Genomic DNA, 27096 nt, shown 5'->3' with positions numbered 1-27096 from the left:
ATGCGCAGCGTGGTCGGGACATTGAACTCCATTGAAAACGAAAGCGACAATGAAATGCATTTTATGGCTTTGACTGCCGTTCAAAATACGAAACAAAATTGTTTGGCCAGTGCCCCAAGCAGCTCAGGCAGGCGGTTGCTTGTTTGACTGCCGGAAAATGCAATGCATTTGAAATTTTCTTGTCGGCACTGTTGTTGGTGTTGTTGTTGTTGTTATTATGTGGGGGGCGTGCTGAACCCATAGGTGAAGGCTGCCCCAATTTAAGCGCCAAAAACTGATTTACTGTCTTGTTGAATTTCTTGTTTAGATTAATTCCTCAAATTTTATGCCGCGACGCACATGAGAAACGTGAAATGCTCGAAATTATTAAACGAAATGTAAATTTCACGCCGCTTACGGGCAAAACTTTCATTTTCGTTTGCTTTCCAACTGAGCTGGGCACCTGCTCAGAAACCAAATATGCCGCCTCGTTAGGCAGTCGCCGCTTGCGCAATCCCAAGAATTTATGGCCCACGAGGGTTACGCATTAAACATTAGGCGGTAAGCGTATTAGAAAGTTCACAAATTATATTTTTGAATGCGTGATTGAGCTTGGAGCATATTATGTTTTTGAATAATTTATTATTTGTTATTATTATTAATTATATAGGAGTGAGACCAGTATGAAGTATTTACTAATGAAACCATTAAAAATAGAAATAAATTAAATATGTTTAGAATATATTTAATATTTTGATTTTTTTAATTTTTTATTTTTAGCGAAAGCATTTACATCAAAATAGTTATTCTAGAATTGTTAAACATCTTTTTAAAGTATTTATTTAGATTGTTCATATATTTACCGCAGAAATTGATTATATTATAACAATTTAAAATCCGTTATATTTCAATTGTTATCTTTTAGTGTAGACTATAATTAACTCAGCCAAAAACTACATACAATTATTTTATAACAATTTAAAATTCGATACATTCAGATTGTTATTTTTACTGTAGACTATGAGCACGTTGACCAAATGCAGCATGAAGAGCTGAAATCAATCTCATAAATCGTTTATAGATAATTCACAATTTAAAACAGTTTAAAATTCAATTTCTCAAATCAATTTATATCCGTTAAAAATTGGTCGTTTCACATTGAATCCACTTAAATATTTAAATGCTGACTCACTTCAGTGCTTTGCATTTGAAAGCGAAAGTGTTTGGGCGTAAACGGAAAGTGCGTGTAAGCATTTCAACGTTAGCACAAGCATTCCTTGCCCCTTTCCTCTGCCTCATGCTCGTTTTGGCCACAAACAGGAAACAGGCAAGGGTAAAAGCTTACGTTTATAAAAATCGTTTATACAAATGGTTTACACAGGCACAGGTATTGACAAAGCGGATGTGCGACGATGTTAATGACTAAAAATTTACTGTTGACTCGGTAAATTATTAAATTGTTTAATTATTAATTGTATCATTTTTGTTTTTTTTGTAGGTTGGCTGGACTGATTGATTTCGCAGCAATTGCGTAAAGATGCGCAACGCTAATTACAAGGCTGGCGGCTTTGGGTTGCCAAACTCGGCTCAAGACAATGTGACAATTGCAAAAGTGAGCAACCATCAAAACGGCATCGTACTAACGAGTATATGAAAAAAAAACCATAAAGTTGAGCTGACAAAACAAAACAAAAGCGCCAACCAGCCAAGTTAACCCAATTGCGAGCCAAGTCAAGTGAAGCAGCCAGCCAAAGAAAGCAAAAGTTGAGCTCTACATGTGGATGTGGATGTATATTTGTGTGTGTGTGTGTATGTGTGTGTGAGCCATTCTGGCATATATCTTATGCAATGGCTACTCGAGCCGCACACAAATCTACATAAACGTCTGCATTTAGATACAGATGCAGCTATAAATGCGCATTAGCAATCAATCCACATCCACATGAACGAACAAGATCGCGACCCGCTGGTGTGACTGTGAGAAAATATTGCATGGCCAGAGACAAGAAGAAAAAAACACTACATCAACTGGCTAACAAATAGTTATTTCTATAGCTAGGCCAAGTAGGCAAGCCTCAACTTGTTTCATTTGGCCCAGACTCTAGGCTCCGGTCTAGAAACTAAATTGGCCGCCTTGTGACACGGCATTTGCTGACTAATCAACTGTCGAAGCGTCGATCTGTTGCACCGACTGTTGTACTCCACTGTCTACATATAAATGCACCCAGGGGGCAATCGTAACTGCAACTGCCACAGCAGCAGCAGCAGCACCAGATCACGATTTATGCGCTGGTACTACAACAACAATTACAACAGCCGTCGGCGTTTGGTTGTTGGCTTTGCTTGTTTGCCTTTGGCCAATTGAATTCATTTTTCGTTTGATCTGAGCGGTATTTATATAGTATTTTCCAGTATATATACATTAACAAATAGATTTGCGATGCGTCAATATTTAAGTGTATTTGCTCAGCTCTGAAATGAATGCATATTGCTGGAAAGTTTGTGTCTTATGTCTTTTGTTTTCAAAGTTGCGTATCAAACGTGTAAATTATTAATGCTGCATATTTGCCTAAGCTGAAAGTGTAAAGTCAAGATTAGCCTTAGCTGATAATATGATGGAGAGAGTGAATAAAAATGACATCAAAATTATAAAAGCAGCTAATCAGAGAAAACTGCTTGGAAATGTTGAAAACATTAAATAGACTCAAGCTAATTTCAGACAATTATAGATTGGGTATCTAAATGATGGGGAGATTAAAGCTGCCGAGCAATGAGGTTTCGGTTTGGATGTTGTAATACTTAAGGCAAGGGCCATTGAAGCTATAGATACTAAAAAGGTTACGCTAATAGAATAATAATTATAATAACCGAAATGTGCATAAATTATGATGGGTGGGAGACAATATCTTTGTGATTGCCACATAGTAACTTTTTAATTAGCATTTATTAGTAGTGTGGATTGGATTATGAAATACGAAGAGAAAACGCGCCGTTTTCATTTTATCAACTGTGACTAGAAAAAACCAATTTAAATTTGTATCTATAATTTCCTTACTCAAAGATTTATTTAGAAAACTCTGCGTAAAACAGACTACTTCAAATAAAATTATGTAATAAATTTAATATTTTATTTCCTTATCGATTATTTATATACACGATACAATTATAAAAAATCGTTTGTATTTTTTTCTTTCAAATGAAGGTTATTCTATTTAACGTAACCGAGATTGTTTTGCGGTTACGAGTCCATAAAATTAAAAACTATTGTAACAAAAAATATACCCCAACATTACTGACTTCCCTTGTGATAACTAAGAAACTATATTGTAAAAACAGTACCGAAGGCATAGTAAAATTCCGAATAAAAAATGAGCAATTCAAATAAATTGGCCCACAAATTGCAGCTGTTTGCGGCTGGCGAAGTCTCTGGCAACAGAGACCACACCAATTGACCACGATTGGCACGTGCAGAGGAGTAGCTTCTGGCATTGAGAAATGTGTGTAATGTGTAATGTGTAATGGGTAATGGGAATGGGTAAGGTCTGTGTGGTTATGTGCAGGTATGTGCACGTTTCACTTTCGTTTCAACAACTCTCGGGGCAAAACAAATATTGCGGCACGCGTCGAGCTGCTTGTGGGAGCAAAAGCGGGAGCGAAAGGGCTGGGATTCAGTTATGGATTGGATTCGCACAGTGGCAGTCAGTAAATGGCGTCAGAGAGCCAAATAAACACATCAAGCGCCACATAAATTATAACAATAAAGAAAAAGTGAGTCTGAGTTTTGTTTTTTCTTGACACTTTCGCGACTTTTTTTGTTGTTTTTCTTTTTTTTTATTATTTTTTATTGGCATTGGCCGACGCGTCGTCTACGTGATTTCAGTCACTGCCAAAGGCTAAAAACGTTGGACGGACATTGCCTGCGTTTATTGTAATTAGAAAGTATTTAATTTCGACTACGACGCATGGCAAACAAAAAGAAACGAGCAAAAATAAAAATGAAATATATATAAAAAGAAATAAATAAATGATTCCATATAAAAATGTAAGTAAATAAACATAAAATATGAACCGAGCGCAAGTTTCGCTTTTAATTTCATGTTTTTTTTTTCGCCAGGTAAAAGCCGAAAATGACAACAAATGCTGCACATTAGTTTCGTTATGGGCATGCCACACATCTTAATGGATAGTTGTTGGCCATAATGATGGCCCATTGAAAGCGAAAAGTTGCCATCATGTCCACATGTCCACATGTCTGCCATTTGATTGCATATCTAAGGCTATGTAAATTGTTAGATAAACAAACAAGATTTTTCTTTCTTTCCATACATTTTTTTTTCACCCGAAAATTTCACTCTAGTGAAAATTGGGTTAAAGTGGTTTTGTCCAAAAGAATGCAGCACTCTTAACTGATGGTTATCTTTATGAGTCTTTGTGTCATTGGGTCGCTGGCGGAGCTTCACCTAAATTGTGGCCCATTATTGACAGCGCGTCTTTCTTGCCACAAAAAAAAAAAAAAACTAATACAAAATTGCATGCCACTTGGCGAGTGGCGAAGATGAAAACAAAAATCAGATTTCCAAATAATTAGAGCATGAAAATAAACAGCAAATTGCCTCAACGAAGAGTCAATTCGAATGTGTGTATGTATGTAAGTGTGTGTGCTCGAGAGTGTGTGGTTGAGAGTATGTATGTGCTGAAGTGTGTTAGCTGATAAATTTCTATTTGCCTTTTTTGGCAATTTCCTCTACTGCAACTACTTACCACTTCAGATTTAGCTGCTGCAAGTGGGCAGCGGTTTACACAATGTATTTTCTTCTCTTTCACCGCTTAACTCAATTAATGTTTTAATATTGTTTAATTTGCGGAATTAGCAGACGCGACGCGCGACTCGCGACTAGCGACTCGGACAGCAGTCAACTCGCGTGGATCGGGGCGGGTCGAGAAATCCGTGGTGCAATGAACGCGTTCAACAAAATTTCACTTGCCTGCTGTTTTCGTATACGTGCATATATCTATACCACTAGAAGGCACTGCAACAACAAACATACAAAACATACACAACATACAACAACAACAACTCAACTCGTTCAGGAAGCGTACGCACTTTCGATCCAGCTAAATGAAGCACTTGGTACCACTGTGCACACTGGTTAATATAGTTACAGTTACAATTACAAATTAGAGTTACAGTTATAGTTGGATTTTAACCGGAGCTAACGCGTCTGCATCGATGGCGTGCCGTTAACAGACTGAAGAAATGAAAAGCGTCTGTGGCCAAAAGTAAGTAAGAGTGGTTTGTGGTTTGGTTTTCTTCAAGCGACAACAGCAGCGGCAACAGCAGCGGCAACAGCAGCAGAAACGGCAGCAGCAGCGCTGCCAGCTGCGACGCGGCGCAATCGTTCGCGTCTAAAGTGGCTTTAAAAATTTGTAGCTGCTGCTTTTAGACGGGCCACAAAAAACTGTAGCACACAGCACAAGCGTATGTGGCTTAACAATTGGTTTGGCTGCTGCTGCGCCAAACAAAAGACTTAGGCAACAAACTGGCTGGGTAGCATAAGTAGTTTGTTCTTCCGCCACTGGAATTTTTCGGTGGCAAATTAGTTAAATGCACTAAATATCACTGAGTTTAATTTTAGAATCGGTGACCAAGTTTTGAACTAGTTGTGCAATTGTCGCTGAGTAAATCGATTTGTGCACTTGGCTTAAGCTCTCAACTGCAACATGCCAGTCATGAATTATGAGACACACCACACCACATCACATCACACCACACCACATCACATCACACCACACCCCACACCACACCACTTGCACTACCGCTGCTGCTCTGCTATTGACTCATTGCCATTCCATAGATCCGTATGTTAAGCTTTAATGGGTTTTAACTGGCATGTGGTACTCAAGGCCGCGTTCGCTTTTCAATTGGATTCTCAGTTACATAAATTCCATTGTATTTAATTAAAATGTTTGTTTTCAATTTATTTTTCAGAGCCCTTGTAGGCGGCATAAGAAGTTGACTGTGAATTTGATTACGGTTTTAATTCAGTTATTGTCTAGAATATCAGCTTTAAAAAACAAGTGCCAAAGCTATTTTGAAGGTGAAATTCAAATACTTAAATAGCTTCTTTAATAAGCCCATAAAAATATTTAATTGATTTGTGTTTTTTTTGATGTGGGCTACAAAATATGTAATAATATACATAATAAAAATGATTCTATATAAAATGTAAGCCAAAATAAATGTGTAAAATACATTTAAATTTATAAGCCATTTCCGGAATTGTTCTCCACGCAAACCACTACCAGGAAAAAGCTGTTAAGTGTAATACATTTGAAGCGAACCATATATAAATGAGTGATTCTACTTATAATCACAGTCTGTCCTGTTTTAGGCACAATTTACAGCCTTCATTTATATTGCCTTAACGTCGCTTTGTCTTGTCAAGTATCGGCCTTAAACGTTATTTTCCTGCGTCGTTTCTGAAGATATTTCTATCAGACAATTAAAATATTCTCAGAGCCAAAACTTGGCTAGAGTTTTGTCTTAATATCCGCTATGAGGCAGCTGCTGCAATTGTTTTGCGCGAGACTTTTATGGATCGTGGAAATTAAGTTAATTACCATACACTATAATACTATAATACACGCTGCCCAACTATGCAAATGAGTTGGCCAAATTGTGTGTACATTAGATAACGGTCAGACTTATCTCACAACTTGTCAAAATTACCTAAAAACCAAAAAAAAAAAAAGAAGAAAAACATTTAAAGTGCATTGACAAAGTCATAAAGTCAGCCAGTGGCAAATTGCATCAACGAAAACGTCTGCAGTTGAGAGTTATGAGTGGTGTCAAAACGCATCTGGTATGTGGCATGTGGTTGCCAGTTATCACTATTCAGTTAATTTGTGCGGTTTGCATGTGATTAATTTATTTTTTTTTTTTTTTTTGGCAATATGCGCGATTTACAGGCAGCTGCTGTGCGCATTGAAGCGTTAAGGTACTTCCGCTGCCCATTCGAGACATTCGGGCCATTGTCTAGAAGCAGAATAAGACGCTTTCGTTTTTATAGACCAACTGAGCATCGATCGCTGGCAGCAATTAAAGCAAGTTGCAAGACACGTTGACCTTTTCACAGGTATTGGCATCCCAGACTCGATCGTTGCATGTGCAGAGCATTTTGCAGAGCTCACACGCCCAAGGCGATGCCAAATGCCATAGCAACAATAGCAACAACAACAACAACAACAACAACAATGGTAACAACAACAACTACATCTATAACAATGACAGCAACTTCAAGTGCCTGCCAAAGCGACCTTCAGTCTCGTTTATGTATTTCAGTTTTGTATTTAACATTTTTCCCAAGCTTCGCAGTTTTTCCAAACGTATGCGGAAAAGATTAACGAGATTTGCATAAAATTTGAGCGATTTTTACCGCTTTTGGCCAAGTTTTCCCACAGCTAATTAAGTTATGTGACGGAGTCTTTCTATTATTTTCGCTTATCGTTTGTAACCAATTTAATTAGTTGTAGAATTTAGCTGAAACATTTTGAATAAGTAGAAAACTCTGGACTTGCTGATGCAACATTGACAGGTTGTCGGCCAATAGCCGACATAAATCGGGCTGCATTATGCAATCCAACCTGGCTCCACCACTTTAGGCCAGGAGGCGCATCGACGCATCAAGGCGTTGGAACTGCCGCCACCAATCTTTTGGTGCACGAAACTAAAACAGCTTTTTGTGTTGGTGCCCAGACTGGGTCCCGGCTTTCCTGCCCACCAAGCAGTTGACTGTTTTGGTGCCGAAATGCCTTACGCTGGCCATTTATGTATATGGGACTCTTTTAAAACACTTCCTGCTGCCGCCGTGGTTTGGTCAAACGTGGTCGGAATCTAGTCACAAACTGGATTACGAGTGCTCCCCAGAGACATCACACAAGGCACACATGCCTGGAGTTCGGTGTGGTGCCGAAGTTTCCTTCCTTATGTCTCGGATTTGGGTTAGCTAAACATTTTTATTTCACTCTCCTACCTGCTAGCCTACTCTAATATGGGGCACTCTCTACTCGAGCAGTTGTCTTGCAACTGGTTTTTGTAAATTTGGATTCAGTTGGCTTTGTGTTACATCATTTTTTAATTTTGCAAATTCATTAAATATATATGGGCTGTATAAAATCAATACTTAAATAAATTTCTATACAAAATACACATTTCTGGAATGCTTGATACTTTAGTTAGATTTTTCCAAACATTCCGTTGGTTCATTTTGGTTAATTATTTTTTTATTTATTTTCATGTAAAAACTGAAACTAAGTACAAATTCTATATTTCAAGAGATTCCAAGACACTCCGATAAAATATTTATATTTAAAGCAGCAGTTTTGCTCTTTGTCAGAGAGTAAGTTAGAAGAGTATTGCAATTTCCACAATCATTTAACTTCTGGTCATTTTTCACTCTGTGTGCTGCAATTAAAATTTTGTAATATGACGACCAATAAAAAAATAAAAAAAATAACTGTGGCAAGACATTTGGAACGAGCGTAAGCGGTGGCATGGAATGTCTGTTTTGTCGGGCAGCAAATAATTGAAGCGCTTTCAAAATGATTTTCAATTTCACTGCATTATACGAGAGTATACTATACTATAGCATAGGCCTTGCCACCGATTTGTGAATCTAATTTAGTGTGTGTATTTGTGTCTGTGTGTGAGTTTGTGTTTGTGTTTGTGTGCGCGTAATAATTATGCATGTGGCGTATTAAAAGGCCTTAGATAGATTCAAGCAAACCAAATGAAATTGAAAACAAATCGAAAACCCATCACCAACCGAGGGGGGTAAAGCAAAAAAACAATAACCAAATACAAAAACATATCTGTTTAATTTCACTTTCCTTTCCCTAGTTGGTGCAGCGACAGACTGCATTGCATTTCAATTTTGTACAGTTTTTTTGTGTTTGGTTTTTCATTTTTTTGGAGTGGTCTTCAATCGATTGGCATGTTAATTGTTAGTAGTCGGTTCCACAAGGTGTGAGTCGAGTGGAATCAAGTGCCAAGTGGAAATGGGACTCCAACTGGGAACTGGGAACTGGGAAACTGTTAACTATTGACGGTTGACTGTTGACTGTTGACTGTTCGCTGTTAACGGTTAACTGCTGCTAGCCGTAAGCTGTCTGTCACTTACAGGCGAAAGCTAATAATTGTGTGCGTGTGTTTTTCGTTTCGTTTGGTATGGTTCCGTTTTGGGCAAATAATTAAAACTCGATGAGAAGCATTAATGCTACCAAAAATTTCACTGCCAAAAAAAAAAAAGAAAAACCAAAATGTAATTTCATATTACGTGCCTGCCGGATATCGAAATCCGCAATGACGATCGTCTGTCCGCCCCGTATTTACTACTGTACTGACTCACTTCATTTCAAAGATCAACGCGGCGACATGCAGCGAAAGAGCAGTCACGCATTCATTCATTAACATGAATGCGATAAAATTCGTGATCGGGTCAAGAAACTATTTACACTGCATACACGATCTGGGCTTGGCTTAGTCTACTACATATTTACACTCTAATCCCAGTATATTAAATAATGCCTTGATTGTTGGCAAATAAAACTCACATTATTTCAATTTGCATTTCAATTTCAAGCTCCTCGACTCCAACGACTCCTTGTCGCTGTCAATCTCAAGTGCATTTGGTTGTACTCCGTGTAAATGTTGTTGTTGTTGTTATGGTTTTTTTTCTCCGTTTTTTGTGTTGTGTTTCTTTTTTTGTGGGTGCGTTGCGGTTGCTGCCCGCAGCCATCGGGTGAAATTTCATTTTACCATACGACTCGCACAAGCTGGCGTCGAGTGCGCATCTATTTTGACATGACAGTGCATGGAAATTAGTAACAACAGCAACAGCAACAGCAACAATGGCAACAGTGCCATTGCCAACAACAACAACAACGACAACAACAACAGCACTCCGCAGCGTGGACTCGCCTAATGAGCAGAGTACAACGCGGCGTATACTCGATTCCCCATCCGATCAGCAGCTCAGCGCTTGTCCAAGCGCACCTTTCTGGTCATATGCCGCTCTTCATGCCCTAGTGCGTATTGTGTTAAAGTATACCAAGCAACCAAGCAATTAAACAGTGGGCATATGTTTCGATCTATGTTTTTTTAATTTAAATTGCTTTTAAGTGTTTTTAATTAAAATATTGATTAATATCTAACTATACCTGGAGTTCCAAAAAGGACCTTAAAGTGATAAAAGAGGACAATTTTAGTACTTTTTCAGGGAAAAGGAATTATGATAGTCATCTGTCGTCTCATCTTTAAAAAATGTATCAGAAATTTATAAATTTCCCGAAATGTTTTTTACAAAATTGCATTTTCAGATATTATGATAATAGTATTATCCGAAATCGTTAACTTTTCCGTTAAGTTACTTACTAAATTACATTTTCAAAATTTGTTGCTTAATATTCATTTTTGACCTCTCTGTTGAAATAGCTTTGATCATAACCAACACAGCAACAAAGTAAATTTTGTATTTTTTTACAGGGTAGCTGGCAGTCAGAAGGCGTCTGCTGTGCCCATTCTTAATTGTTGATGTTTGTTTGGCGTAAAATGTTTAAAATTGCGCTCTCACTCGGTCATTTGTATTGTTTTTGTTGTTGTTCGTGTTCATGTTCATGTTAATCATACGCTGAATTGCACTTTCAGACACACATACATATGTGTGTGTTAGATAAGAAGGTGTCGTTGCTGCTGCTATCCGGCCGTCCATCCGTCCATCCGTCCGTCCGTTGAGTGACAAGTTGACAAGTGCTTTGCTTTGCTTTGCTTTGCCGATTATGTAAAGTGATTTTCATTATGGTATTAATGCTTTTTGACGCTGATGTCCTCGTTGATGCCGCAAATGTTGTGGCACTCCTCAATTGAATTTCGCTTTGAGGCAGATGCCTCGAGTTGGGCTACCCACACTTTTTGGGGGCAGCAGACGCACTGACACAGTTAGCAAAATACGGCTAGCATAACAATGACAAAAACAATGCGATAAACAGAAACTGAAACAGAAACAGGCAGCTAAGATCAGCTCAATCTCCTTCATCTTTTCTCAGTGCTGGCGGCTGTGCAACCGAGCAGGTTCTCTCGCTGGCGAAATCGTGTTGCTTGCATTTTTTTTTGTTTTTTGATAAACCATAACGATGCAGAAAAGCTGTAGAGCGACGCCGGCAGCGACGTTGGCGCCGGTTGCATAAGCGACACGTAAAGTGGCCGAAATTTGCGAAACGCAGCCCCAGTTGCAATTTCATGCATGCCGTCTCTGAGCACCACCACCACCAACGTCTCTGAGCACCACCACCACCAACAACAACAACAACAACATCAACATCAACCATTAATAACAACAACATCATCAGCAACAAAAATAACCATAACTAAATCAACGACAGCTTCAAGCTCGATATTTACAATTTTGAGGCATCTGGTGGGAAAGTTGATCATCAAACGGAATACGATATAGCAAAAGAAATGAAATATATATTCGCATAAATGTGTGTATTGTATTTTTATTGTAATAACAAGTATTGGGCAAAGCACGAAGGGCAAATATTGGTAACGGTTATTGTAACCGATTTAGGTTTTTGCAAAACATTTGGAAATTGCGCGTGCGTTTTGAGTTATGCACGATATTTGGCGCAATTGGTGTGAATCACAAGCAAACTGCACAAAAAAAAATAAGAATGAAAATTTACCATAAGACAAAAAACAAAACATTTAAAATTACTAATTAAAAACACTAAAAACAGTAATAACTAACGATATTATTATTAATTATAATTATAATAATAATAACAATAAATGATAATATGAACTTCCAAAACACAATTAATTCCAAGACATGTAAATCGAAAACTTTCGAATGCGCGTTTTTAATTTATTAAAGACGCACAAGCGAAATGAAAACAATACAAATTAGTTCAAGTTCAAATGATAAAACACACGCATTGACGCTCTATAAATATATACATACACACACACACACACACACACACAAAAATTCGCATATATTAATAGTTTTAAGGCAGTGGAATAAACTGAAGCTTCATTACGCGCCAGTCGTCAAGCAAAAGCTGTGCAGACGATTGTCAAACTGTGCGCTTGTCAAACTGTGCAGCTTTTGCAAAAACTATAAACACACGCACGTCCACTTTGTTGTTGTTGCTTTTGTTGTTATTGCGGCTGCTGTCGCTCCCACTTCACCGTTCCATCCCCAGCGTCGAGCATCAGACGATGTCTGGCAGCTGAAAAAAGATAAGTTTGTCGGTATTGCAGCGGCGCGTGTTATTATTCAATTGGAATACTAATCGAGAAACAAGAACAAGAAACAAGAAGTCGCCAACTGTTTCCAGTCACTGGAAGTCAACGAGCGCACTACGATCGAACAGAGTTGCCGACGCACCAAAAGCTGAGAAAAATCAAACAAGCAGCGAGTCACACTAGGCACTTGTGCAAGCAGTTGACAAGCCTATTGCCATTGGACTGGAAAACAGGCGCATTACGTGACACTCGCTGGCTGTGCGATCAGTGTGCTTTTGGCCGTCGTCCGATCACGTAGAACATTTCTAGCAGTCGTTGTCTTTTCATACGTTTCCACAGGTGGGTGTGTATTGCTTTCTTTTTTTTTTTTTTTTTTTACCCGACTGGGAGATATTACATAATATGATACTAATATGGATTATTTGGATTTTAGTTCATCATGTCGCTACGCATTGTGTCCCAGTCGCTGGTGAATGCTTGGAGCCAGACCCTGGTCCGTGGCATGGCCACCCAGGGTAGCTCCAAGAACATCGGCTTCGTCGGCCTGGGCAACATGGGCGGCCACATGGTCAGCAATCTGATAAAGGCCGGCCACAAGTTGCACGTCTTCGACATCTCCAAGCCCGCCTGCGACAATATGAAGGCCAAGGGTGCCACTGTTTACACGAAGACCACCGAGTTGGCTCAGAATTCGGATTTCGTGATCACCATGCTGCCCAATAATGATATTGTGGATGCTTCGTATGAGGAGATGACCGCTAACGGTGTCAATAAGAACACCATCTTCATTGACTCCTCCACCATTGACCCAGTGTTGGTGAAGTCGCTGCAGAAGCGCATCAGTGCCAAAGGTGCCCGGTTTATTGATGCACCCGTCTCGGGTGGTGTTCCCGGTGCCGAGCAGGCCACGTTGACTTTTATGGTCGGCGGCACGACTGACGAATACAATGCAGTTAAGGCGGTGCTCGAGTGCATGGGCAAGCGGATCACCCACTGTGGTGACTATGGCATGGGTCAAGCAGCCAAGTTGGCCAACAACATGATGCTCGCCATCTCCATGATTGGTGTCTCCGAGGCCATGAATCTGGCCATTCGTCTAGGCCTCAATCCGAAGACTTTCGCTGAGATTATCAATTCCTCCACGGGTCGTTGCTGGGCCTCCGAACTTTATAATCCGGTGCCCGGCATTTCGCCCACGGCTCCGGCTAACAATTCGTACAAAGGCGGCTTTTCCACTGATTTGATTACGAAGGATTTGGGTCTGGCATCGGGTGTGGCCACCTCATCCAATACGCCCATTCCCATGGGTGCACTGGCCCATCAAATCTATCGCACACTCAAGTCCCAGGGCTTGGGCGGCAAGGACTTCTCCGTTGTCTATGACTTCATGAAGAACGAGAAGAACTAAGCAGCTGCCACCCACCCCCCAAACAAATAGAGGCTTTTAAGTGGCTTCTACCCAACCAGTTTTGCATTTATAGCCTTATCTAAGATAAGCAAATCCATCCCATCTGGGATATGATACCGACTCTTAAGGCTTCCTGTGTTTTGAATTTGACTTTGACTTGCATTTTCTATATATAAAGATATATATATATATATGTATATGAGCATTTTCTATCGCTATGCTTTAGTGGCTTACAGTATATATTAAAAAAATGTGTTTACTTAACTATACATATATCTTTTTGTCTGGCTTCGATTGCGTAACAAACTGGCAAATTAATCGTCTTCGAGGGGAATTGGCTTCTGATAAGCAAACAGCTGCTTGGATTTTAGTTGGGTCTTGCTCTACGACCGACCCCCCCAAGCAATGCAAATTTATTTTCCAGCACGAGTCGCGAGCTTTCCAATTGGAAACATGTGGAAGCGAAAGCGATTGTTCGCCATTTACAAGTAAACAGAATTCTGAGCAAAACAAACGGCAATAAAGCAATAAACCAAAAAAGCTTACAGCGCACCAAGTAACTGAAAGCTAACAGTTTGGGAGTCAGAACTTTTACAGTTTGACATCCAGCAAAGAAAAAAGCTTTTGCTTGGTGAATTTGAGCGAAATCCAAAAATATTTTTGTATTGTATTTGGTTGTCATATTTTGAAAAATAACAAACTTAACTTAGGTGCTATTAATTAATATTAATAATTGGGCATTTTTTTCATTCATTATATATGTATGTATATAAAAACTTTGTTACTGGAGTATAAAATAGTTTAACTATCTAAATGTTTGTCATGCATTTCTCGGAGTTTGGAGTTTTCAATTGCAAATTTCATGGTATTCCTATACACAGTTATGCATTTAGTAGGTAGGTATTCGAAAATGTTTGGAACAATTTGTCGCAGATGAAATAATTACAATAAATAGATAAATACATCTATCATATGGTTAGCTATATAGTATATAGAAAGGTATGCATATAAAAAGCCTTAAATAATCGAGGGCAATAAATTTATAAGTACATAAATACATTCATATCGTAGGGGAACTTCTGAAGTAAAAGTATATGTATATATATATATATATAATAATAAGGTATTTATGTTTGTAAGTAGATTTTGGATAAGCCACATAGTATGTCTAGTTGCAATTCTTTGAAAATATCACAAATTGAAATATACAATAAATAATTAACAATACTCATATAAGATTGCAAAGGAATTGCTCGGTTAGCATTTTGGTAGATTGTTGGTAAATACAAATAGATGTTCAAAAATAATTTTAGGTACACGCACTGGATATATATACATATAAATAAATATACATATATATGTAAGTATAAAGTACAATATGCTGTTGTTGCTGTTGCTGTTGATGTTGTTGTTGTTGGTTTTGGTTTTGGTGTGTATTTACAGAACTGGCGCCAATTCTGGTTTCAGTGTATCTATCAAGTGTAAATAGTTTGATTCGCTTTCTTACTAAGTTAGAGAGTTAAAGATATCCTGAAATACTTTTTAAGTTAAGTTCTTAAGTCAAGCAAAACTTTGGTGCATAAGTTGAGTTACATTTCATGATGGAACTTTGTCTGGTGCCGAAAATTGCATCTCTAATATCTATATGTATAATATACTTAAATGGACTTATCGCCTTGGCTCAGACTGAGGCTCTTCGCCTGCCCGAACTTCTGCTTCAGCTGATTTGTATTGGCGCGGAAGCGTGTCGTCATCTGCTGCATCAGATGCTGTGGACCAGTAGTTGCGCTATGTTGCAGCGACCCCATTGCCGCATCAGCGCTGCATATAGACTATGAGCCTTTCAGTTTCTTTTTCGGATTATTCCGCGCCTGATCTGTGGGCGCCGACGGTGGCAGCTCCCTGTATTGATTCTGCAACAAAAAAAAAGGTTAGCAATGATTCAATACCAATCACTTTCTAGTCACAATTGATGTCTGATGTATGGCTTATGTATTTCTTAATAGATTTCTTTCACTTACAATCTCCTCGTTGTCTGGAACGCGCGATAGGAAGTCGAGCAGCTCGTTGTTCGGTATGGTATTGGGTCGCAGTATTCTACGCGAGAACTTCATTAGGCCCCAGAAGAGGAGCAGCCAGCGAAGCGGCACAAAATGCAGCACAAATATTGCGCCCAGCAGCAGCACCACCGCCAGCCAGGTTAATTCGGGGACGGAAAAGTTAAAGGTGCTAAAATGGATAAAATGAGAAATTTAACTGAGTTGATAACTTCCGTAATGAACCCTACTTGATGGTGCTCTCGGCTAGGGAGGCCAAATAGCCGATGGTATTTTGTACGGTCTGTGAGACCTCCGATATGGCCTGCAGGCGCTCCTTAATTGACTTCTTCTCCTCCTTCTCCTTGTCATCATCGTCATCCTCATCATACTCGTAGTCATAGTGGCCAGCATTCGCATCTGTGGTACCGGTGATCAATCTTATTAGCCATTTTCTGCAATTGCATATAGATTAGCAAGGTTATTTAATAAGTTCATATTGTAGTCCATAGAGTATTGGTAAGGTTTTACTTCTGGAAATGATTTGTGGATAATTATAATTCTTAATTTAAATAACATATCTGATAGTAAACGATTTCTTGCAAGCAATTTCAATAGAATATTCAGAAATACTATTATACTATTCAGTATGATAAGTATGAAAATACAAATAGTAAACTGCACTAATCCCAGATTCTTGTTACAATTCTAACTGCAAATTAATCCATTATCTAAAATATCTAATTATCGAGCAATCCCTGTTCGCATACTTACTTTAGAATGATTAGGAGCAGCACTAGCGGCACTGTCTCCAAATCTCCATAGACACAGGCAACGACCCACAGCACAAAGGCAATGCTCGAACGCACCGGCGACTCCCACTCAAAGGAGCTCCTATGGGGGAGAATATTAGAGAGTTAGTCACTGCCACAAGTGTTTACTTGGGGAGGGGGACTACTTACTGCACATAACGCGCTGCATCCAGTATGTCCATAATAATCTCCTTGAGGCGATTGACATTGCGCAGGAAGAGTTGCCGCTTGAACTTCGCCTCCTGCTGTATGAGTTTCTCCTCCTTGGGCTGCAGGGCGCGACAGATGGCACGCACCTCATTCCAGACGACGGTGAGCTCCAATTGGATTTGTGGTGAGTTGCCTTTGGCACGCACGCAGAGATTCTTATCCTTGAGGGTGTACCAGCGCTTAATGCCGCTCTTGATGCGCAGCAGCGGAATTACCAGCTTGCCAAGGAATTCCACACGATGATCGCGATCCTCATCATAGACTGTGACCTCCAGCACCTGTGTTATGTCCTTGACATTACTGTGAAGCAACAGGAATTGAGTAAGTTTTTCAATGTTTATTTACAGCTTTGACTAGGAACCTACAAGGTAAAGATCTTGTTCCATTTGGGCATCAGTGTTTTATACTCAGTCTGCGTCTGCAGCCGAGCATTGCCCAGTTCCAGCACACAGAAGGGATCCGATTTGCCGCCAATGTCAGCAGCAGCGAGACCAGTGGCACCAAATACCTTCACCGTCAGATGACCCACATCTCGAAGATTCTGCAAGCTGCGCAGGAAACGATAGCGATCTCGCAACTGTTGCGTCTCGCGTGGATCCTCCTTGAAGGCCTTTAAATCGCTGATGGTCTCCAGAGCTGTGGTGCCGCTAATGGTGAGCATGAGGAAGACCTCACCAGAGCAATCCTCCAGTGGCTTCCAGATGCCGTGCGTTGTCTCGCGCTGAAATACGCTCAGATCAATGTTGGCCTTGCCATAAAGCGTATTGCGATTCCAAAGTGCCAGCTCCAGATTCTGATCCTCATCGAACAGATGCAAATCGAATTGCTCCAGCCAGCGATCCGTCCAGGAAGACTTGCTCTTGTACTTCTCATTGCCCAGCCTGTAAATGAAAATGAAGTCATTTATTGAAAAATTAAACGGATGCCGGCTTAGCCCGGCAGAAATTAAACAGAATTCCGTACAAAATTTGTTAAAAGGATGGAATAGGTGCTGTCAGATCTGTGTTCGTTTCAAAAACAACCGATTATTATTGGAAAAGGTTAATCACACCTGTGATTCGTCAGTGATTCATCTAACACTTTTACAAACTTATTTACTACTTATTCATCTAACACTTTTACAAACTTATTTACTACTTAAAGAAAACTTTAGTTCAAAGTGCAGCTTCCATTTCTTCCCTTCGCTTAGGCAACCTAGGCAACAGAGTGTCGACAGTTTACTCAACTGTTTGCTCACCTGAATTTGAAGTGTGTGTCACTCAGTTTGCTGCCATCTTCGGCTAGTGGCAGCTCTTTGACCTTGACCAGCAGTATTGTCACCACAGAGCTCCATATCTGGGACTTAAGCCGCTTTGATGACTCGGCCAATTTAGAGTTGCGTTGAAAGTGCTGTAACAAACAAAAATGGGAAACTTCAATTGCACAGCTCGTTGGCACAATAAAGAAAAAATCTGGAGTTAACCTCCATTAGCTCCTCGCAGCACTGGTCCACTTGCTGCCATGCCTGGCTATGATGGTGCCGCAAACGCTTGAGCAATATGCGGTAAATTGGACCAGACCTGCTCATAATCCGCTTAAGCAGCACAAACTAAAGATTCCCACTTGGCATTCGAAGCAACTCGCAATGACTAAAGCCATTTCATTGGCGTTCAGTTCGCTCTCTATGCGAACGAATGCCGATAACCTTGAACCGGGCATATACAACTGTAGACACACTTTGCCACGCTGTCTACCGCTCAAGCTGTGACTGAGGCGCTGATAACAATTGATGTCAAGCCACATAGACCCCAAACAATGTAAGGTGAAGTCGATTGTCGCCTGTAAGCAACCAGGCCGATTCGCTATTTAATTTATGTGCATATGTTGTAAGTTCTTTTAACGACAAACAGCTAACTAAATAATGAAATTCTAAAAAAAAAAACACTTTACCTTTAATTAAAATAAAATCAAAAAATATATTTCCCCCTCGAAGAGAATTAAGATTAAGATTACCCTGAGTATAACATGTGCATTTTATTTCATTCGAGTTAGAACGGGTTGGTTTTTTTTATATACGCAATATCTGCTAAATATGCTCACATTTGTAGTTGATAAGTTGATTAGACTCTGAGATACAGCAATATTATGTTTTAAGAAATAATTTTTAAATATACGAACAAAGTTCTTAAAATTTGTTATACTTATCAGAAATAGATTTCGCAATAATAGAAAATATTCCCAAAAAGTAGAAATACAACCTGCAGCTTTAACAGCACTAGCTGGTTGAGATACTAATACTTAATAATTAAATAATTAACAAAAATTGGTGTAAGAATTTACATATAAAAAACAACACCTTTTAGAAAGCCAACCGGAACTTTCTGAATAATAAATTGAGTTAACCTTGTGTCCAAAAGTACAGCGATATTCTAAATTACAGTCCAAATTTCAAGCTGAGTGAAAGAATTTAAAACAAGAATGCCAACGTAATTAATAATTTAAATATTTTCTTGTATTAAATTGAGTACATTGTCAGCTAAATAAATTTATACACATATTTAATGTTTGTGACAAATACACAGCAGCATACTAAATTTGAGCTGAATTCATATACTCATCAGAGTATTAAGCCATTGCTGTGCAGCAATTAACTAATTTCGCTTTTCAAGCAAACTGTGTTTGCTTTGTGATTCGGGGTATTTTCCCTTTTCCCTTTGTCATTGTTACCTTTGCCTCATTGTTGCCTCAGTTGAGCGCTTTACTTGTTACTGCAAAGAGCAGACGGCAACAGCAGCGATCAAAGCAGCGCCGCAATGGGTGGTGTTTGTGGGAGGGGGAAGATGGAGAGGAGCTCACCCAAACAATAAGCAAGCTGAAGCAAGTTAATCAGCGAACATGTGGTGCAGTGGGAGGCGGGAACGGGAAATGAACTGAGCATAGTTGGAGTCGCTTACTCAGCGAGTTTTTGTCAGTGCTAATTGAGCGAGAGGCGCCAACTCGCTCAAGAGCTGAGAGTAGACTCATAAATCTGTGCGCAATCGGAAGTTAAACTCTTCAAACAGTCGAATTTTGTAACAATTAAGAATGACAGAACAATGTGTTGGGAAAAAGGGAAAGGTCGCACAGCCGGAAGTTGACTGACTGAAGCTGAGCAGCAATGTATCTCAATCTGTGAGTTAGACTGGTATCTTGATTAATTTATCGTTGACTAATATGTGCAATATTGAATTAAATGTGACAATTAACCACATTAATTGAAAGTGAGAACATACCATTTCCTTGTCTTCCTGGCTGCGCGGCCACAGCGTCAGATTTATGAGTATCTCGCCCATACTGAGGCCCGGCTCACCGTTATTCGAATCGCTCAGCTGCAGATTGATATCTTCCGCCTTGCCCAGCTCCAGTTGGGTGAGATCGATTTTGGCCGAGCCCATGAAATCATCCTGCAGTCCCCAATCGTAGTCAAAGACCTAAATGGAATTGTGGTGCCAACAAAAAGGAAATTGATTTCGGTTAGCTGCTGTTTGCATTTGAGTGAATGTGAAACAATTTGCCCAATTGAATGTCATGCTGGCAATTATTGCCCCTGTTGATGCTGAAACTGTTGTTCTATTCGTTTGCGTTCCCATTGGGAAATTGATTTTCACTTTAGGCGACGAGGTGCGATTTTTAATTCAACTACGACTTTTCGATTATTTACGATTACTTTATTTATTCTCCTTCCTTTTTTTTGTGTGCTTTAATAGTATATAAATGGACAATATTATTTCTTCTTCTTTAACTTTAAAAAGCATTCAGCCGGCTTGAAAATATACGATGACAATTATGCTGACTGTAATCGTAAGTCTAATTTTAAACCTGTTTATTTACAGAATTCATCTTTAATTTACTTTTTTCAATTGTTCTATAAATACTCTATAAATGGCTGATGGCTTTAAGACAGCTAAACTAAACTGAAAAGCATGAAATAAAGATTTTCTGTAAGCTTTTTAAAATTAAAATGGTTTTATTCAGTTTTCTTATTGTGGACTGTAGTTTAATCCAGTTTAGTCTTAAATCTTAACACTCTAAAGCGCAATAAGCCGAAAAAATGTTTTAATAGCTTTAGGTCAACTTTAATTAACTGAAAAATGAAAAAAAAAACAAGATATATTACATTCTTTAAGATCTTATGTCACCTTTTCAAAATGTTTTTTCTCTGGTATTGTATTACATTATAGTACAACCCAGTTGGGTCTTAAAACTGAAAGCCAACTCTGAAGTGTAAAATGTGAAATGCTCTCAAATGAAAATTCATTTCATTTATTAAAAAGAATTTTACGAGCACCGCTTGTGCCGTGTGCTCTACTCACCTTGACCATAATTGTCTGAAATGGGTCCTCCACGGGCACAATGAAGACCTCGTCCCACACGGGATTGAGTTCGCGGTGAATGGTGCGCGACTTGTGCAGCAGGCGTCCGCCCACCTTGAATTTGACATAGGGATCGCTCAGTCCTGGCGCAGAGTAAAAACAACAAATAAACAAATGTAAGTGGACGCCATTCGGGCAGTTCTGACAGGTGCTCGAGGGCAAGGGCGAGGGCGAGGGCGAGGAGGGGGCGAGTCTGAGTTTGAGGCCATTTGGCTTACCATTCTTGTCCATGGCCACCAGGTCGCAGCCAGATTTGAGATGGACGCGCAGCTGAAAGAAGACGAATTGTCGTAATTGTGTCTCCCGCTTGCGGCGCAGCTCATCGGCCTATTTGTTGTGGCATTTGTGATGCGGCAGTGGCAGTGGCAGTGGCAATAACAGTTGTGTGCATCAAGTTTTTGCAGAAAGAAGCGTAAAATAAATATGGAAAAATTCGGTTTAGTTGCGCAGCAAAGCAAAAAATCCAATTGATTAACGCAAATGAAAAAAGGACTAGAAAAAAGCCAACTATATATACCCAAGATTATATACCCTTGCAGATGTTTTATTTTTTTTTTGTTAACAAAAACCCCAAAAAAATATATCTAACTTAAAAAACCGATCGATTATTTAAATAATTTCTGATCTTTTTTTTACCAAAGTACTGGGAGCATATCAAAACTTTATGGCTGGTGAGTTTGGTAAAGTTATTTTGGAACACCAAGAAGATTTTGTATAAAAGAGATCGTATTTTGAACCGCAGTTCCTAAGGGAATTAAATGATATCCGTAACTAAAATAAGAAATGAGAAATATAATGTCGGGTAGGTATCCTTCAGACACTTCCCAGCAAATTGATAATGCCCAATGCAAGAGTAAAGTGATTGCAAAGGAAAAGAGAGGAGGAAGAAATGGGCAATGGCAGTTGGACTCACCTGCAGGGCATCCAGCTGCTGCTGCGGGGTGATTGTGGCTGTGGCATTGCCATTGTTCTCGGGGTGCTCATCGATGCGACCCTCCATGGAGCCGCCGAAGCGTTGAATGACCTGCGCCATTTTGGCTGTGGCACGGAAATCGCGTGCCAGCGGGGAACCAATTGTGGTGGCTCTGTGCCGGGGACTCTGCGTTACGGAGCTGCTCTCGGAGCTGTAGTCGGCGGCATAGTCGGTGCTCTCCTCGAGGAAATCGTTCGGCGATTTGCGGCCGATGCGATCTTTGCTTTTGGCGCGACTCCAGCGATGCCGCAGATTATTGAAGAAGCCGTGCGTCTTTTGCAGCACGCCCGTACCACTGGCCACGCCCGAAACGCTGCTGCCACTGCCACCACCCGTGAGTTGTGGCGAGGCAGCGCTCTTGGCTCGCTTCGGGGATATGTGCGGCGATTCTGGGTTGCTGTGGCAGTCGTGACCATTCAACTCCGAGGCAGACTTGCTCAGATGCCTGCCCAGACGCGGCTGCAGCTGCGGCGAACCATGCGGCGAGATGCCAACACCACTGGGCGGTGATCCACTGGCACTGGCGTCAATGCTGCCCGCGCCGGCCAAACGATTGATGCCAGGAAGCTCCTCCTCCCGCTCCAAATAATGAATGCGAGCTGCAAGTGCAGAAGGGGGAGTCAACAAGAGCGTCTATTAAGGTGAGTGCGTGGCAACTCGCTAATCGATTAAACAAAAATTGGATGCGTTGCGATCCAGCGAACAAAGCATTTATGACTGTGCACCACACACAGCCGCCACATGACATCATTTCTGCTGCTGAGAGAGGGAGAAAGCGGCCTCAGTTCTCTAATTCACTGACAAGCAGCTGGCACAGATCACAGATGTTGTGCCACAGTGGTGCCTCAACTTAAAGCACCACAGAAATTGTTATCAACAAAAGTCAGAAAGCATATACCGTTCTCAATTTTAAATCATAAATCTTAAAGTTACAGTCAATAAAGTTAGATTCATCAGACTTCATTTTGGATTGTTGAAATACTGCTGATAAATTGATAAATACAACTAAAATATTGGCATGTAGATATTAAAAGTTTTGAGCTATTATTCCACCAAGGACAGAGTATTGCACAGTCGTTATATTTCTCACATGTTTTGTGCTTTACCTGCAAATGGAAATATTTTGTTTAACTTGTGGCTCAGCGCAAATACTGCTTGCTTCTGCTGTTTCTTGTGCGACTTTGATTGCATGACATGCATCCGGCAATGGCTCAATAATTAATGCAAGAGCACCCTGCACCAAACGCAGCATAAATTTAGCCCAAACAATATTATTGCATTAGTTTCAAAACACTTCAATAATTCTCACTGAGCACAGACACCAAAATACATATACATATGTTATATATATATATGTAAAAATTATGCAAATGCGCAAAAAAAAAAGGGATTGGCGAGCGTTGAGCGCGCCACGAACTGCACAGGAGCAGTGCTCCTAAAAGACTGCTATGTGGGTTCCTTTTGTAGCTGAGAAGGTTGGCATTTGGTATTGTTAGCGCCATCTATAGGTCACACAAACACTTCACAAATATTGTATCAAGTGGTGCTGTGTGTGTGTGTGTGTGTGTGTGTGTGTGTGTGTGTGTGTGTGTGTGTGTGTGTGTGTGTGTGTTTGTGTGTGTGTGTGTGTATGGCTTTGTGTGTGTGTGTGTGTGTGTGCTTTGTATTTGGCATTGAACTCGAGCAACCCACTCGTGTGTGTGTGTGTGTGTGTGTGTATGTGTGTGTGTGTGTGTGTGTGTGTGTGTGTGTGTGTGTGTGTGTGTGTGTGTGTATGTGTGTGTGTGTGTGTGTGTGTGTGTGTGTGTGTGTGTGTGTGTGTGTGTGTGGGTGGTGTATGCCGCGGGATGTTGGGACTATGCTGTTTTTGCGGCTGTTGGCTGTTGCATTATTAATGCTGCATGCTGCGCTGCTGCTGCATGCCAAATTTTCAACAAGAGCGCCATAAACTGGAGGCTCGCACAAAGTTGCAGCATGCTAGTTAACTGTGTTTGTGTGTGTGTCTGTCTGTCAGTGTGTGTGTGTGTGTGTGTCTGTGTGAGGGAGCTTTACGCATTCCACCAAAAGCTTTACAAAAATACAGCTGCCCCTGCGGCATTTGCTATTATGAATGAAAATCTTTTTACAAATGTCGAGCATTGCATTTTATTATGTATGTAAATTATATTTACATATTCATAAATACATACACATAAATATACACGCAGTTATGTTATTTTGGCATTGGCACATGTGCCTTAAAGGACGGACAAGCAAAGGGCGCAGATTTCTCGCTGATTTTACATAATCAAACAAAAATGCCAAGCTGCCAAGGACAACATTTAATTACATTCAAACTTGTGTCCTTTCACAACAACAACAACAGCCTACAACAATTGAAGGGAAAAAAACAACAGAGAGCTTTTTTATGTTTGGCTCTAGATTTTAATTAATTTAATGCACGGGGTGGGTAGCCAAGGTGTGTGTGCGCTCCCAAGTAAATACTTATTGTATTTATCATTGTTATTTCATTTACCATAAAACGCTCCCCGTCGAGCAGACGGCCACTTGGGACTTGTTTTCAGCCAACTTCGCGTATTTATAGAGCATTAATACTGTATTAGACGACAGTTGAGCACATGTTGAACAGCACTGGACACATGTTCACATATTTACGACAGCAGTGTAAATAGTTTGCAAATATGTTGCATAATTTAGGGCGCTTCATTAAAATTGAATATGCATGAGTTAAAGGAGTGTTTTAGGGAAAAATTCACGTTCACATCATATTTATAAATATTGTAAGTGCAATTCAGATCATAGAAAACGAAACTTGTAAGTGTTCCTACAGGACTATAATCGAGCAAATTTTATTTATTATCATTATTTGTCTAAAGATATAAAAGATCAAAGGTTGTGAACAGTGGCAATGCCATTATTTTGAGCACAACTTGTATGAATATACTTTAAATAAATAAATAATATTCATCAAAATGCTCGTTGCTCGATTTGAAGAGCCAACATAAAAAAGACTGTAAGTAGTATAGACAGCAAATGGAGTGTGTGCACACACACACACACACATGCACACTCCATAGACATATTAAATTAAGTTTTAACATCAGAATCTGAAAATCAATAAGGGAAATATGTAACTACCTGGAGAAGCACTCTCGGTTGTAGCGCTCTCGTTAAATTTGCAACTCTTGACAGCAATTTGCCAACTTTCAACGTTAAGCGCCAAAGTTGTAGCCATTTTTCAGCTCATTTTGGCAGTTACAACTTTTGCCTGGCCAGACCAGACTTGGCGATTAGCACACATAAGCAACATGGCCGGGATTAAGTTGACAAAAGTGGACAAATGGCCAAAACTCAACTGGCGAATGGTAAATGACAACTGGAAGCAGGAAAATGGCGTCTCGGAATTTTATGACCGTCAGCTAAATAATGTCAATACAGAGCAGCATCTTGTCCAATTTAATGAGTTTCCCTTTTTTTATGACTCTGTATTTGATTTGAGCTGCATGAATGATACCATAAAAGCGAAAGAGACCATTTTGTTGCAAATGCTGCATGGGGAATAAATACACTGTTTGCTGACCCAACTATGGTAAATGGATATTTTATTGAATATTTTTCTCTTGACAGTTTTTGCTGATCATGAAAACTGATATCTGTAGTAAGATATTATATTTACCCTTTCTTGAATGGTTGCAGGGCATAAATTAAATTTCAATTGCTTTTTTATTGGTCCGATGGCGAAGTCAGCTACAGAAGGTAAAGGATACCATCATTACTGGAGTCATATAAAAAACGGGGACTCATATCTAAATCGAAATTACTGAAGCAATCAAGTAATGCAACTGCCAGCGGCACTGCCTCCCACACATGCCCCACACTCGAACAGGATTATCAATTTCGCATCGGTTTGGAGACATGTGCAATATGTCCTTTATTATTACATTTCATATAGGTCCTGTTTTAGTTGGTTTTTACTGTTGCTTTAGTCAATAAATCAAGTCCGAGGTCACTAATCAATTATTTAGTAACTGATACTCGAGGCGATATGAGTGAATTTGAGTGTGTGTGGGTGTGGGTAGATGTGTGGGGTTGTGTGGGGTTGTGTATGCTATACACGAGCCAAAAACACTTTTAGCCTTTATTATTAATTTGCTGCTGTTGCTCACCTGTTGAGGCAAACATTCTGTTGTTGTTGCTGTTGCTATCGTTAGATGTTTGTTTGGCTATTGGAGGGGTTGGTGCGGGGTGAGCTGCTTTTGTATTCAGTTTGTCGTTTAGCTTCTGGATGTTTATATGCCCTTTTGTTATTTTTTTATGTTCGCATTGGTTTGGTATTTTTATTTTGCTTTCTATTTGTTTGGTGGTTCTCACAGTTATTGTGCCTTTTGCAGCAGATGACGTCATCTGGCGGCGTTGCTTGGCTGTGATTGTTGTTGCCCCAAACGGCGTCTCCAACTGGCGTCATGCGGCTGTCTAGCAACGCACAAAGCTCGTCGCGTTGCCTGTAATGCTATCGTTGCCGTTGTTTTTGCTAATGATTCTTGTTATATCCTAGACACAAGGAAGTGGCAGTGGGGTATACCCCACGAGACTATATATTTACATGACAGCCCAATATGTTGAATTTTCCCATTTACAAACATTGTTAAACGATGGCTATTAAAAACCTGAAAAAGCCTGAGATTTTATTTTGTTTGGATTTTGGATTGAGTTCAGAATGTCTTCAATGCATATATAGATATCAATATTTATATGTAACGTTCCTTGTTAAGAACAGAATTTGTTGTATCCTTACATTATATATATTATTATTATTTATGTTTATTTGAATCATGGAATATGCATCAACTGAATACAGTTTTTTATATTTAATATTTTTTGACAACATTTCTAATACCACAAATTCATGTCACATTAAGTTGTTTGACAGTTTACTTAACTTGTATGATTTAATGCCAGACAAAAATCATTCTTCACCTA

The 27096-nt window shown here is 39.7% G+C and overlaps 2 protein-coding genes across 4 annotated transcripts; one reads left to right on the top strand and one right to left on the bottom strand.

Annotated features, from left to right (window-relative positions):
• Positions 1-12543: 12543 nt before the first annotated feature.
• LOC6559410 (probable 3-hydroxyisobutyrate dehydrogenase, mitochondrial) lies at positions 12544-13963 on the top strand. 2 transcript variants are annotated; one of them, XM_001987701.2, is made up of 2 exons: positions 12544-12625; positions 12720-13963. In XM_001987701.2, the coding sequence occupies exon 2, from the start codon at positions 12726-12728 to the stop codon at positions 13692-13694; it is 969 nt and encodes a 322-aa protein (XP_001987737.1). In that variant the 5' UTR covers positions 12544-12625; positions 12720-12725; the 3' UTR covers positions 13695-13963. The 2 variants fall into 2 exon arrangements, with proteins under 2 accessions (XP_001987737.1, XP_032590716.1); XM_032734825.1 differs by having other exon boundaries at positions 12558-12629.
• Positions 13964-15078: 1115 nt separating this feature from the next.
• Positions 15079-26705, bottom strand: LOC6559409 (multiple C2 and transmembrane domain-containing protein). Of its 2 annotated transcripts, XM_032735163.1 has the most exons (12): positions 26283-26705; positions 22057-22715; positions 21362-21470; positions 21084-21226; positions 20004-20201; positions 17990-18141; positions 17118-17633; positions 16693-17052; positions 16505-16624; positions 15982-16185; positions 15716-15923; positions 15079-15607 (listed from the first exon to the last, which is right to left on the bottom strand). In XM_032735163.1, the coding sequence occupies exons 1-12, from the start codon at positions 26518-26520 to the stop codon at positions 15527-15529; spliced, it is 2988 nt and encodes a 995-aa protein (XP_032591054.1). In that variant the 5' UTR covers positions 26521-26705; the 3' UTR covers positions 15079-15526. The 2 variants fall into 2 exon arrangements, with proteins under 2 accessions (XP_032591054.1, XP_032591056.1); XM_032735165.1 differs by lacking the exons at positions 20004-20201; positions 21084-21226; positions 21362-21470; positions 22057-22715; positions 26283-26705 and adding an exon at positions 18215-18398.
• Between the last annotated feature and the right edge of the window lie 391 nt (positions 26706-27096).

This window comes from Drosophila grimshawi, unplaced genomic scaffold, assembly GCF_018153295.1.
Source record: "Drosophila grimshawi isolate 15287-2541.00 unplaced genomic scaffold, ASM1815329v1 contig_1369, whole genome shotgun sequence".
Classification (NCBI taxonomy): Eukaryota; Metazoa; Arthropoda; class Insecta; order Diptera; family Drosophilidae; genus Drosophila; species Drosophila grimshawi.
The sequence above is the reverse complement of the archived record's forward strand: the minus strand, read 5'-3'. Positions and strand labels throughout refer to the sequence as shown.

Excerpts from the sequence above, each read along its gene's own strand:
- LOC6559410 (XM_001987701.2), top strand. The coding sequence starts at position 12,726 with ATGTCGCTACGCATTGTGTCCCAGTCGCTGGTGAATGCTTGGAGCCAG.
- LOC6559409 (XM_032735163.1), bottom strand. The coding sequence starts at position 26,520 with ATGACGTCATCTGCTGCAAAAGGCACAATAACTGTGAGAACCACCAAA. Across the intron at positions 20,202-21,083 it reads TTCAGACAATTATGGTCAAG|GTCTTTGACTACGATTGGGG; the intron begins GTGAGTAGAGCA and ends AATTCCATTTAG. Across the intron at positions 17,634-17,989 it reads GACACACACTTCAAATTCAG|GCTGGGCAATGAGAAGTACA; the intron begins GTGAGCAAACAG and ends TTTCATTTACAG.